Source organism: Gastrolobium bilobum, unplaced genomic scaffold (genome assembly GCF_033153095.1).
Source record: "Gastrolobium bilobum isolate Gb01-03AN ecotype WA unplaced genomic scaffold, APGP_CSIRO_Gbil_v1 utg2182, whole genome shotgun sequence".
NCBI lineage: Eukaryota > Viridiplantae > Streptophyta > Magnoliopsida > Fabales > Fabaceae > Gastrolobium > Gastrolobium bilobum.
The window spans coordinates 776346-789781 of record NW_026899651.1 but is presented as its reverse complement, the minus strand read 5'-3'; the positions used below and the strand labels follow the sequence as shown (position 1 = coordinate 789781).

General features: G+C 36.7%; 1 protein-coding gene across 4 annotated transcripts; it reads left to right on the top strand.

The window, feature by feature from the left end:
• The first annotated feature begins 6586 nt into the window (after positions 1 to 6586).
• LOC133292221 (diacylglycerol kinase 1) lies at positions 6587 to 13436 on the top strand. 4 transcript variants are annotated; one of them, XM_061490606.1, is made up of 8 exons: positions 6587 to 6771; positions 7019 to 8543; positions 8857 to 9226; positions 10537 to 10613; positions 11274 to 11393; positions 11890 to 12054; positions 12493 to 12630; positions 13057 to 13436. In XM_061490606.1, the coding sequence occupies exons 2-8, from the start codon at positions 7374 to 7376 to the stop codon at positions 13204 to 13206; spliced, it is 2190 nt and encodes a 729-aa protein (XP_061346590.1). In that variant the 5' UTR covers positions 6587 to 6771; positions 7019 to 7373; the 3' UTR covers positions 13207 to 13436. The 4 variants fall into 4 exon arrangements, with proteins under 4 accessions (XP_061346590.1, XP_061346589.1, XP_061346588.1 ...); XM_061490605.1 differs by lacking the exon at positions 13057 to 13436 and having other exon boundaries at positions 7019 to 7253; positions 7344 to 8543; positions 12493 to 13032; XM_061490604.1 differs by lacking the exon at positions 13057 to 13436 and having other exon boundaries at positions 12493 to 13032.

The following is a 13436-nucleotide window of genomic DNA, read 5'->3' as shown; positions in this document are numbered from 1 at the left end:
ATATGACTCCAAGGTACAAGGTCGGTACGCTTGCGCGAGCTAGAGGAGCCCTACATAAAGCTTTAGATTTGTCTTCCTGCACAAATGTTTTGAGGGAAAACACTTGTCTGGATTAGATACAATGGGTTCGCTGAGGACTACTTTGGAGAGAGCAATCTTACCTACTAAAGATAGCCTGACGTGGCTTCAAGAATTGAGCTTGGAGTGAAATCCTATCCAAGACATATCCAAAGGTCACACAATTAACGAAAAAAATATTGCGGAATCCAAAGTAGCTCTAGTATATGGTCAAATGAATGAACCACCCGGAGCTCATCTGTGGTACAGTGGGATTCCTAGGTAGCGACCAAGTCATGAGTAGAGGATAAGCCTATTCTTTAACTCAGATCAGTGGCTAGCGAGTGGTCCACATTATGAGAGAATAAGACCCTTGTTTTCTCTTGATTCACTTTTTGTCCTGATGACATACAAAACGTCCCTTGCTCATGAGTAGCTTCTACGAGCAAAAGCAAATCATCAGCAAAAAAATAGATATAATATCAGAGGGACTCTTTTTTTTATGACAATTGGCTTCCAATGTCTTTGCTCCGCCCACCACAAAAATCAAGTGTGCCAATACTTCCATGCACAAGACAAAGAGATACAGGACAACGAATCTCCTTGTCTAAAGTCCCTGGAGGGCCTAAACTCTTGGGTTGACCTCTCATTCCATAACACATTCATGGACTAGAGGATGTACACACCATATAATGAGGCTAATTAGATGATGGGGAATGCCAACATCGTGAAGTGTGTCCATAAGAAAGTCTCAGTTTATCCTATTGTACGCCTTTTCTAGGTTCGCCTTGATGGTCGTACATCCCTTTGGTCCTCTCTTGGATCTCATCGAGTGAATAAGCTCCTGAGCTATAATGACATTATTTGCACCCTGTATACCTTAGTTGAAGTTGCATTGGTTTGCATGTGTTTAGAGATTGTCCTAAAGCTCTCACCATTTGAAATTCTGCCATCTTTCAGCCCCTTCCAGATGGTTTCTTCTCGATTTCTCTGTTTGAAGACTGGATGCTCATGAATCTGAATTTGGCTAGGGGTCATTTGAAAGATTAGAGAAATATTTTTTTCCCAGTTTGCAATCTGATCTGGAATTGGAGGAATAAGGAGCTGCATGATGAGCACTTTCTGAGACCAGTGAATCTCAGTCAGTGGATTTCAAATTATCTGGAAAATCTCTTTCTCTCTTAAAGGAATAGCTCTCAAGGGTCTCTTAATATAACAGAACCTTCCTGGACTCGGCCGGACCAGAATTCTGTAAAATTGAACATTGATGGGGCTGTCTCAGGGGATAAGGCTGCTTGTGGTGGCATCCTTAGGGACTCTTCTGGTTCCTGGATCAATGGCTTCTCCATGTTTTTAGGTTCTTGTTCCCCATTACAGGTAGAGTTGTGGGCTATATATCATGGATTAAATTTTGCTTGGAATCTGGGATATAGAACCATTGTTCTAGAAAGTGACTCTCTTCAAGCTATTAGTCTTCTTACCGCTCATGGTAATGATGCTCGAAGACTTCCTTTGGTTGCCAAGATTCGAGCTTGCTTGGATAAAGCTTGGAATGTTTCCTGCCTGAATGTTCCAAGATCCATCAATAAATGTGCAGACTGGTTAGCAAAATATGGTTTGAGTAGAGAATTTGGTCTTCATGTTCTCCTTTCTCCAAATCAGGAGCTGTGTTCTCTTATTGCAGCTGATACCTGGGACCCTGGATTAGCACCTTCTGCTAGTCTCAGTGTTCCTCGGACTTTTTTCCCTTTTAGTTAAGCTTTGCTTTGTTTGGGCATTGGCCCTCTATGTACCCAAAAAAAAAAAAAGTTGCATTGGTTTGGCATCACTATAATTTAAAACAGTTAGCCACTAGCTTGGTTATAATCCTATAGATTACATTACATACACTAATGGGTCTAAAAATGTGCAAAAATAACTATCATTTTTATTATAATAACCCGAATAATTCAATGGCATTAATTAGGGACTAAGGTATAATTATAAGGTTTATTAGATGGAAAATTTAATTTGAGCTAAGTCCTATTATAGGACACACTACACCTAAGCTCACTTAGCCAAAATGTTAACTAAGTAATTAAATGGTTCGTTTGTAAAAGAGAGAAAGAGCTAGAGGTAAAATGGTCATTTCTTTGATTAAGATGTTTCTAATATCAAATCTACTTTTCTCCCTCTTCATCTTTTCCATTTCCTATTCACCATATACAGTTCTTTCTCCTTTTCTCTCTATGAAGAAAACTCAACAAGCCACCATGGAAGGAGACTTCTCCCTTCATCTTCTTGGTTTACTCTCCACACCCACCCCACTTAGAAACTAAAACCCGCTAACCATTCCTTAACCTTGAAGTCTTAGAAGATTAGAAATCCACTTTCCTCTTGGATATTTCTTGGAGGTGCCATTTACAAAGGAAGGGATTTTCCTTCATTAAAGCTTGAAATTCTACCTTTCCTCAAGTTCTAAAGTGTTAGACGTAAGGGTTAATGGTCCTCTTTTAATTTCCTTATGTTTTCATGATAACTCCATGATTTAGGGTTGTAAAATTGAGGGGTTTTGGTGTTTTGGATTAAGGGTGTTATGTTTGATGCTTGAATCTTATGATTATGATGTAGGAGTGTTGAAAGTAATAGAGGTTTTGTATCGGAATAACCCTAGGAGCCCTCCCTCAACTAGGGTTCCAATCTTGATATTTCAAGAATTAGGAGTAAGTAAACCACTCTTTGTATTGATGTATTTGAATATTGGTTGATAAATCCATGTATTGAACATGTTATTGAATGGTTAAATTACATGGAAATAGGTTGTTTGTTGGTGACCATTGGAGCAAAATAAAGTTCTGGAACTAAACTCAAGAAAAGGTAAACTTTTAGATCTTGAGATTAATCCCACTCATTATTCCACAATACCCTTTGTTGCGATAATGGTTATTGTTTGAATGATTAAGTGGATTGTTAGAGTATGGTATACTGTGCATTCATATAGAGTCATTGTTTGTTGGTGTGTGATCTAATAAACAAGCAGTAGAGGTTGGATGTGTGATATGATGTGCTTACGTGTATAGCCATGTAATCATGAGTTGATTGGTTGAGGCTTTGGTCAAAATAATATAGTATGGACTTTCCTTTTGAGGGATGTATCCAAAGAGGTTTCACTCTTAGGAGTTCCATATGAATGCTCATTTGATGTACGATTCATTGAGTGATCTTAGTGTACTAGGTACACATAGGGCATTCATGCATAGGTAGGTTCATTGGCCAAAAGAATATGATATGGGTTTCCCTTTGGGGAATTATCCTAAGAGGTCAAACTTTTGGAAGTACCACATGGACACTTGTTTGAGTGACAATTCAATAAGTGGTCCTTGTACACTGGGTGTACGGACGAATCAACTCTATGTTACCTCATTATATAATGTTATATCATACCATGTTATTATAACCTTTCATACAGACAAGTAAACTTAAGGGTATAGTAATCTCTAAAGGCTCTTAGTTTATTGAGATTCATCTCTCACCCCTTTCGGGAATATGTTTTAGGTTTTCATGAAGGAGGGATAGGTCCGTCTCGAGGGAAACAACATGCTTAGCCCTGAGGCTAATTATATAGCTTTATGGTGATATGCCATTTTGTGATTTTACATGTAAATCTTTTGGGGGTATAGTTATTGTAAAACTATTCTTTTGGGGAAAGGCTTGTAGATATTCTGATGACTTGTAGTACAAGCTAATATTGATGAATGTTATGGATTGAATGCATGGATGATATCTTTTGGGATGTAATGTACTTGAAACCAAGGATGCGTATCTTGTATATGCTCAACATATGATGAATCTTTGTATAAATCATTTGGAATGAGTATGTAGTGATTGGTTTGCTTCTATAGTTGGTAACATGGTCAATTAGGTGGTGGGAGTTGAGATGATGACCTAGGATGGAGTTTAGGGCACACAAAAGGAAGCCACACGTGCTTTGGACTTGCTCATTATAGCGAGTAGAATTGGAAGAAAAACTTGTTCTGGACTTGCTCGCTATAATGAGCATTTCAGCTAGCAGAGCTAGAAAAAAGACTTGCTCTGGACTTGCTCACTAGAGCGAGCATTTTTAGCGAGCATAATGAATCTTTGCTCTATCTCAACATAGCATAGTAAAAGAAGTATATCTTGAGTTAGAGAGCTCCAAATTGAGTGAGACTTGAACCTATGTAAAGCTAACTCAAAGACTATGTAAAATCTTAGGACTCATGTCAGTTCTGTTTTGAGATTGCTGCCCTATTTTCGGAAGTCCGCTTTAAAGCAGTTGACTTGTGAAACTTGAGATGTACAAATCCAATTGAAGCATAAAATATGTATTTAGGAAGCTTGAGAGGTCTAATTTATCATATTAAAATATTAGAACTGATGGTAAAGCCATGAAATCCCAAATTTTAGACTAATAATGATTGTTTAGAACTTAGTATAATGGTAGAGTTCGTTTCTTTTATCTGTTCTCCAGTAGGAAGACTTGTGCACTCTTTTGTGCTATTAATTGATGTTTTTAGGATATAGGACTTTAAAGGAGTTAGATAAACATCTCCCGCCATAATTTAGGGTCATAACATGTATACCTATAGCTAAAAGGGATGATAAAGTTCTAATCAATGGAAAAAAGGAATTGAATAAGTGTCTATGTGAACCATATAGAGTATGAATAAGTTAAGTTGAGTTTAATATCATGATGAGGAACGGAAAAAATTAACTCACACTTTTATATTTAGTTAAATGGCCAAGTTACAAGTGTAAGTAACAAATTAAAAGTAATTTTCTTAATGATTTCTTAATTCTAACTGCGCTTAATATCAAAAATAAATTAACATACCAAGTGCACACGGGGTATTACATTTACCACCGAGGGATTGAAAACAAATCCAACTTTTCCTAAGTCAATAATCTTTTTCCAAATCCATTCCAATCCATCTTTGGAAATAGGTTTCCACACGTAATTAGATTTCCTCTTAAGGCCAAGGAGTGGAAACTCCAGCTCCAAAAGTGTCACAACCTCATATGCTCCAAGAAACAAAGTCACAACCGAGGCTTTCACAGTTTTCTTCCCCTTCACAACCTTGAAACTCACTGGTAGCAAAAGCAGCCTCATGGCATTCACTAATGCGTGTCAGGCACGTTTTCAGCCTCAAAAGTAGCCTAAAAAAACAATAGGAACTGAAATCAATTTAACTTTTTATGATGATAAGACTATAAAATGTGGATATAGACGCGGAAGATATTAATGTGCGTCTTTGGGAGTTTTAGGCTTTAAATGCACTACAATGACGTGACGTGCACATCTCCGTGCGTTGCCACATAAAACATGACTCTCAAGGATAATTTTTTTTTTTCGAAAAAAACTAATTTTCGGAAATATGGTGAGGAATTTTTTTTCCTGGGTAAGTTACTAAAAGGTGTTTGATAAGCCAATTTTTTTTTCGAAAATATTGGATTAATTTTACTGATGCTATGTGATAATTTTTTCACCCTATCAATGGCAATCTTCTATGACAATTCTATGTGGAAAAGCAAATGATGGAATTTTTTTTTTATCCCGGAATACGATTTTCAGGAATATGATGAGAAAATGAGTTTTCTGAGAATGTTACCAAAAAGTTGTTTGGTAGACTAACATATTCCTAGGAATAGTGGGTTAATTTTTTTGATGTTATATTTAGTTGTATTAAATTTTTCCTTGCCATAGAAATCTTAAAATACCACCTCCTGGATGGTATTCTTAGATGGTTTTTTCAAAAAAATTTACACACAAAATAAAATTCCGGAAAAATTTTAAAAATCTTGTACCAAACGTGGATAAATAAGATTATCACTTTCAGTTTCCTGAAAATTTTAAAAAAACCCTTGTACCAAACGGCTCTTACTTCTATCAAATATGGGTAAATGATTTTTTCTACTCCACTTTCTTGGAAATTTTTTTTTTACCTCTTACCAAACACACCTTATAAGATTTTAACGCACGTTGTCAGAATATGCGAATTGTACTACATTGATAAATAATTTGTTAAAAAACTCAAATCTGAAAATAGTTTTGAAATTTGATTAAAAAAATCAAAGGCTTCCTAATTGGGTATTGATATCTGTCTCTGCACGCTTACTCTAAGTAAGCAAATTTGGACGACGTGTTCGACGCGCGTGTTCACTTCGTTCAGAAAGATACGACATCACGTTGCCGACGAACCTCTTGATGCTTCTATAATTTATTTTTTTTGATATAAATATTCGCGTCCTTAGTCTTAGCGAGTAAGGAAACTTGGACGGCCTGTTCGCTCGGTTACACGTGTCTTAGTCCCTATAATGCCACATGTCAGTGCTTTCCTACTGTTACGGCGTTAAACTACAGGAATCCGATTCGTATCCAGATTCTTCCGGTCACATCCACACAAGAATCTTCGAAAATTACATATTCATTAAAAATAATTTCATTTTTATAACTGAGTGCGCCAAAAAAAGAAATAAAACGAATTCAATTGAATGCTCTTTCGTTTTTTTTTTTTCATAATATTTTCTTTTCTTCCCCAAAATTAAAAAAAAAAAAAGCTACGTTCTGTTGGGATTTGCTTTTTTCTTTTTATTTCAGTTTTCGCTCCATCTTCGACTATAAATTTCTCTCTCGATCCACTAGGGTTTGTTCCTTCCCATTGGGTCGATCTCGATCTCGCTGGCGCAACCGCAACTGTAAGCTAGTTTTGTTTATTTCATAATAATTTAATTTTGTTTTATGCTATAGCTGATTGATTGGGGATGGGGAACGTGTCTGTTTGTTTTAAAATGTAGCATTTTAGTTTTAAATAAATGTCATTTAATTTATTTACTTTTTTTAAATTTATTATAATAATCGATGAGGATCAAGGACACGCATAGTTACCACAATAGGTTAGAAAATTGTTTTTCTATTATTTAATTTATATTGTTTTGGGTGCAGGTGCTCTGCATGCTTGCGTTCATATACCCTTACCGGGGCTGGGAAGTTTGAAGTTTGTTAAGCAAACAGAGAATAACAGAAGATGCTTTGGAGAAAAATTGGGGATGATGAATGGCTTTCTTGTTTCTTGTTCAATATGTTTCTCGAGAGAAGCAAGGTCGAGTGGTTATGTATTGCACAGCATGACATGTCATTGCCTATATATGAGTATTTTTTGAAGAATGAGACTTATGGGGTATGATTTCATGATTTTGTTTATACACACTTGAGGTTTATGATCTTATTTAGGCATTTATAGACCAAGCAAGTTCTATTGCCAATACAGTTGCAGCTTTTAGGATTATATAGTTGAGGAATGGATGATGAAGGAGATTTCGAGTTGTTACTTAACAGTTGGAATACCAAGAATCCAACTGATCGGCTTTTCATTATGTCTTGCTTCATAGCTGCCCTTGTTGGAATTTTGACCATAGCTTACACGGCCTTTCAGTGGAGGAGGAACATCAATCTAAGTTGGACAAAAGCCATAGCTAGGTCTAAGAAAAACCCAAAAGCAAGGCACGAAGCTCCTGTGGCTCCTCATACTTGGAGTCTAGAATCGGTATGTCGTGCAAAGAATTTAAGCTGCTGTGTATGCTTTAAGTCCATGTCACCCTCTCAAACTCTAGGGCCTATAGTAGCTTCTGACAGTTTTATCCACCGTTGCTGTATTTGTGGTGCAGTAGCTCATTTAAGCTGTTCTTCTAGTGCCCACAAGGACTGTAAGTGTGTTTCTATGATTGGATATGAGCATGTCATGCATCAATGGGCTGTTTGTTGGACAGATGTAGCTGATCAACCCGATGAAACCACTTTCTGTAGTCACTGTGAAGAGCCATGTGGTGGGACGTTCCTTACTGGTTCCCCAATATGGTCTTGCTTGTGGTGCCAGCGTTTTGTACATGTTGATTGTCACAATACAATGTCTAATGAAACGGGTGATATATGTGATTTGGGCCCCTTAAAAAGATTGATACTATCACCACTGTATGTGAAGGAATTGAACAAGCCCTTGCCCGGTGGATTTTTGAGTTCAATTACTCATGGGGCAAATGAGATAGCATCTTCAGTTCGGGCTAGTATTAGGAACAAGAGCAAAAAGTACAAGCATGGAAATGAACCATCGTTTGCATCTGGGAGTAATGAGAGCATTGATGAAATATCCACAGAAAGCACTAGTGATACTCATCAAGTAGTTAATGGTCATCTTGAAACGGAGGAGCAAAATAGTGTTGGCATGAATAAGGAGGTTCGACATCAAGATGGTGAAGCAGATAAAAAGATGGAAAGAAAACCCAGTCTTAAACGCAATTCATCAATCAATCAGAAGGATGAGTCCCATGTTTTAGGAGTGAAACAGATATATGAGTTGATCGATGTACCTCCAGATGCAAGACCATTGTTAGTTTTTATAAACAAGAAGAGTGGTGCCCAGCGTGGAGACTCACTTAGGCTGCGTCTGAATATTCTTCTAAATCCTGTTCAGGTTTGTTACTCTGCCACACATTACAATGCATGGTATCATTTGAATATATATATTTTTTGTTGCTTCCAATTTTCTTTAATGCATTGTTTATAAGATTCATGGTTTGGGGCTGAGTTAACCAATAAGACACAACTATCCATCAAGCACTCATCTCTTTTTATGAAATTACCTAAACCTCACAAGATTACATAGTAGTTCATCATCTTCTAGTGATATACATGAAAGACTCATGAAAATTGCTAAAATAGTTCTCTTGCTTGTTGTAAATACTTATTGACAATGTGATTATCAAACCTTTCTTTGTTTTATTTAGGTGTTTGAATTAAGCTCATCACAGGGGCCAGAGATGGGACTTTATTTGTTTAGAAAGGTGCCTCACTTCAGAGTTCTTATATGCGGGGGAGATGGTACTGTTGGTTGGGTTTTGAATGCAATAGACAAGCATAATTTTGTTTCCCCTCCCCCAGTTGCTATTCTTCCCGCTGGTACAGGAAATGATCTTGCTAGAGTTCTCTCTTGGGGAGGTGGCTTGGGTCCAGTGGAGAGGCAAGGGGGTCTTAGCACATTTCTGCATCACATAGAACATGCTGCGGTTACTATTCTTGACCGCTGGAAGGTAACAATTAGTAATCCACAAGGAAAGCAACAGCTCCACCCACCAAAGTTTATGAACAACTATCTTGGTATGTGAATGCATTTTTCTCATGATTAATGTAAATTTCATAAAAGTGTGTAGGTTTAAACATCTGGTAAGTCGGCTTGCTGCCTGGTAAACTTTAAGAAGCACACACACATAGAGCACTAGTTTCTGTTTGGGTGGGGGATAGGGGGTTGGTGGGTTATAGATGGAGAGTCAGGTGCCTTTAGGAGTCTGGATCTTGATGTCATGGTCTGGCACTCTACTAGTTTGACTAGTTTGATGTAAAGTTGGTTGAGGCAAGTTGAAGAGTTGATTTGTTCATAGTTATCAAATGCGGATTGCGGCATGTCGCGGCGAACCCCGAAAAACACTATAGCGTTATAGCGGGTTGCGGTTGCGGAAATAGCGGAATAGATATATGACAGAAATAATGACAAAAAGAAACAATTTTTAAAGGCAGAGATAGCAGAAGTGACAGAGAGAGACGCAGATAGACTAAAAAACCCTTAAATTTTTCTGTTACACTTAAATTTAGGACAAAATTGACATTTTGCCTTATGACAGCAATATGGCCGCAAATGTGATCGGAATGGTCGCTATTGCGTTCCGATGCGGCGCGACGCGGTTTCTTGCGGAGAGGCACCGCAACGCCCATACGGCTCGGCTTGCGGCGCTATTAACTACTATGGATTTGTTTGTATTGATTTTTGCATTAATATGGTAAACTTACTTTATCCTGTCAAGTACTCAAGTCTGATTCTATTGACATTGTGTTGTTAAGAAATATATTAAAACTATTCATGTGCCTCCTCCTAATGACTTAAGCTATTTGGAGAGTTGGTTGCATGATGTGATATTAGAGCCTCTGTGACTAAGTGGTTCAGAGTTTGATCCTTGGCGCTCCTCATTCTTCTAATAATTTTTTAATAAATATTGTGGAATTTTTTAGCACAAGTAGGTGGGCCTTTGTAATGTTCATCCTTCAAGCCTAATGTGCTCGTGTAAGCGGGCATGTTAGGAATATAATATAAAATATAAAACCATTTATCTGTCTTCACATAACAGTTTAAGCTTTTGGGAGAGTTGGTTGCATGACGGTGTTGGATAGTTGAAGTGAAGCTTAGCATATATCTTTCAAGTATTCAACTACAAATTCATCTGTGTTCTCATGGATTTACTTGAATTATAATCAGTTGCAATTCTTCATCAGCCTTTGATTCTGAGTACTTAATTAGATATCATCTGTATAGCCCCTGTTTTTTGTTACATTACTTCATCTGCTAGTTATCAAGTCATGAATATCTCTTGCATAACTTTTGATTAGTTCTGAATCTAACAACTTTTTGGTTTTAGGAATTGGTTGTGATGCAAAGGTTGCTTTGGACATTCATAATCTGCGAGAAGAGAATCCAGATAAGTTTTATAACCAGGTATTTACTGTCTAAATCGAATTGGTTTTTGAATTGCTTGGCATTTTGAAGCTTCAATTTAAGCAAGACGGGAAGTTTAAAATAGGAGGCTGGTTGTGTGGTATAAAATTATTATTATTATTATTAATTTTGTTGGATGGGTATGTGGTTTAAGATTGCTTCCTCTTTCAGTGGAAACTTAATTACATTGGATTAGTTTTAGCATAATGTTAAAATTGACTCTTGGCTTAAGACATAATATTGAGAAAGGTATATGCTGTTAAATGACCTATTTTGTTAATTATCATTTACTAGGATCTGGGACTACTCTAAGGAAAATCTTATAAGCAGGCTAAGATTATGTAGTTGCTATACTGGGTTGAATCTAGTGACATTTTGTTGAGCTTGTCAAGCAATGATTTTGAGCCATTTGACCTCCTTGCATGTAATGAATGATCTTTCCTTTGAAGTTTGTTGTATTCACACTTAGAACATTATCTGACACATTTGCATGAACTGGTGGTCACGTGAATTTTATCATTCAGAACCTTGAAGTAGAGGTTTCAATATTGCTGTTAATATTAGCTGCTGTCTTGTTCCACAGTTATCTTAATATGCTTACGATGATCTTATGTATTGGAACTTTAAGATTCATCGCTGAAAGTACTCTAACATATGCAGTTTATGAATAAAGTTCTATATGCGAGAGAAGGCGCTAAAAATATAATGGATAGGACATTTGCAGATTTTCCTTGGCAGATTCGAGTTGAGGTGGATGGAGTTGAAATTGAGGTCCCTGAGGTGAGTCTGTTAAGCATAAATAACCTTTATTTTGGTTCACATTTCTCTTTCTGGCATAGTTGCTCAAATTATTATTATTATTTTCATTTGCATGACCAACTCTAATTATATGATAAAGGTAGACAGTTAATTTTTAGAGCAAATTACCTACACTTTTAACCATCTCTACTTCTAGCATACTGAGTTCGTAACTACAAGTTTAAATTTGGCATTATGTTTCTAATATCCTTTCTGATGCCAGTATGGGGTTACTTTTTTGACAAATACTTAATGGAAGGGGCTGATTGTTGTGTAATAATTCAAAATGGGTTGTATTTGTAAGTTTTGAACAAAGGGGGCCTATTTAAGTTTGGGGGTGGGGAGGTGTAAGTAATTTACTCAAATTTTCATATCAGAACATCCTTTTTTAGTTTCTTATACACTGCAACCTTACCCCACCAAAAATAATGGCAAGTCCATTTGCTGAATTATTCTATTTGGTTTTCAATTCATTAAGGATGCAGAAGGCGTGCTTGTTGCGAATATTGGAAGCTACATGGGAGGTGTAGATTTGTGGCAAAATGAGGATGAAAATTATGATAATTTTGATCCACAATCTATGCATGATAAGGTACTTGAAGTTGTGAGCATATCTGGAACATGGCACCTCGGGAAGCTTCAGGTGAAATGAATTCTTAGTCCCCACATGATATGCAACTTTGGGATTTATGTCATGCTATATCTATTAAAGGGTCTATTACTTGAGATTTGATATTGATATAAAGAAAAGGCAGGAGATAACCTCTTTTTTTTTTTTTTTACTTTGTTCGAATTAAATCTAAAACTGTGGAACTAAGAACTAAAGCATGGAAGTGTGTGTGTTTAAGTCCTGTTTTGCACGGAGGTGGAACCACATCTCAGTTGTAATTAGTCTGTGATCTCTGATGCTTTTGACTTAGTTCAGTGTCCTATTTTATTTAAGTTTTCTTTGATGTTAAAAGGACACGCTTTTGATTAAGAAGGAGACATGATTTCTTTATCTAGATTGAGTTTTAGGTTTTTATTTGAACTATGAAATCATGGATGCTCAATTCCTCTTACATTGCCTTTGTCAAAACAGGTTGGACTTTCTCGAGCTCGAAGACTTGCACAAGGACAGTCAATTAAGGTACAATTGTTTGCTATGTTCCCTGTACAAATTGATGGAGAACCTTGGTTTCAGCAGCCCTGTACAATATCCGTAACCCATCATGGCCAGGTTATTATTCTAAAACTCCTCCACTGTGCATCACAAGTGGTACATCACCTACTTTGTGTTAACTATCACTTGCTTTATCTTACTTTGCATTTGATATCCTTATATCTGTATTTTCTTACACTTTATATAACCGGATTTCTACATGTTTTATAATCCTGTACAGACTGGCAGGGACATGTTTACCCATTTGTAATGATTTTCGTAATGAAAATGACCTCTGCCACTGAAATTCACAACTTCCATATATCTCAGGAAATGCTTGATGGTGCTAAGAATTTTTAGTATGATGGAACATGATCTTGTCTCATTTTTCTTCAATGTTTCTGTTTTCTGTTGCCCTTAAGTTATTGCCTTCTAACTGTTCAAACAACTAAATAAAATGCATCAACAACTGTTGGCTTATTGTCCTTTTTTGTGGTTGCGTAGGCCTTCATGTTGAAGAGGGCGGCTGAAGAACCTCTTGGTCATGCAGCTGCTATAATTGCCGATGTACTTGAGAATGCTGAAACAAAAAATGTAATTAATGCCTCACAAAAGCGAGCTCTTCTTCATGAAATGGCACTGAGGCTGTCCTAGAAAATTTGGCTTTGCACCCATTGAATATATTTTGCACGCTTCGTGTATTACTTTTCAGTTTCAAAACTCTTGTCTAAACTACCTGCTGCTTCTGAAGCAGGCTTGTATATTATATCAATCTTACACATCAAGAGAAAGAATGAAATCAGATAGCTTTTCAGTTGGTTTTGTCAAATTCCATTGGTGTTGGAACACATATAGCATGTACAGTAATTTGTACCATGAGCTGT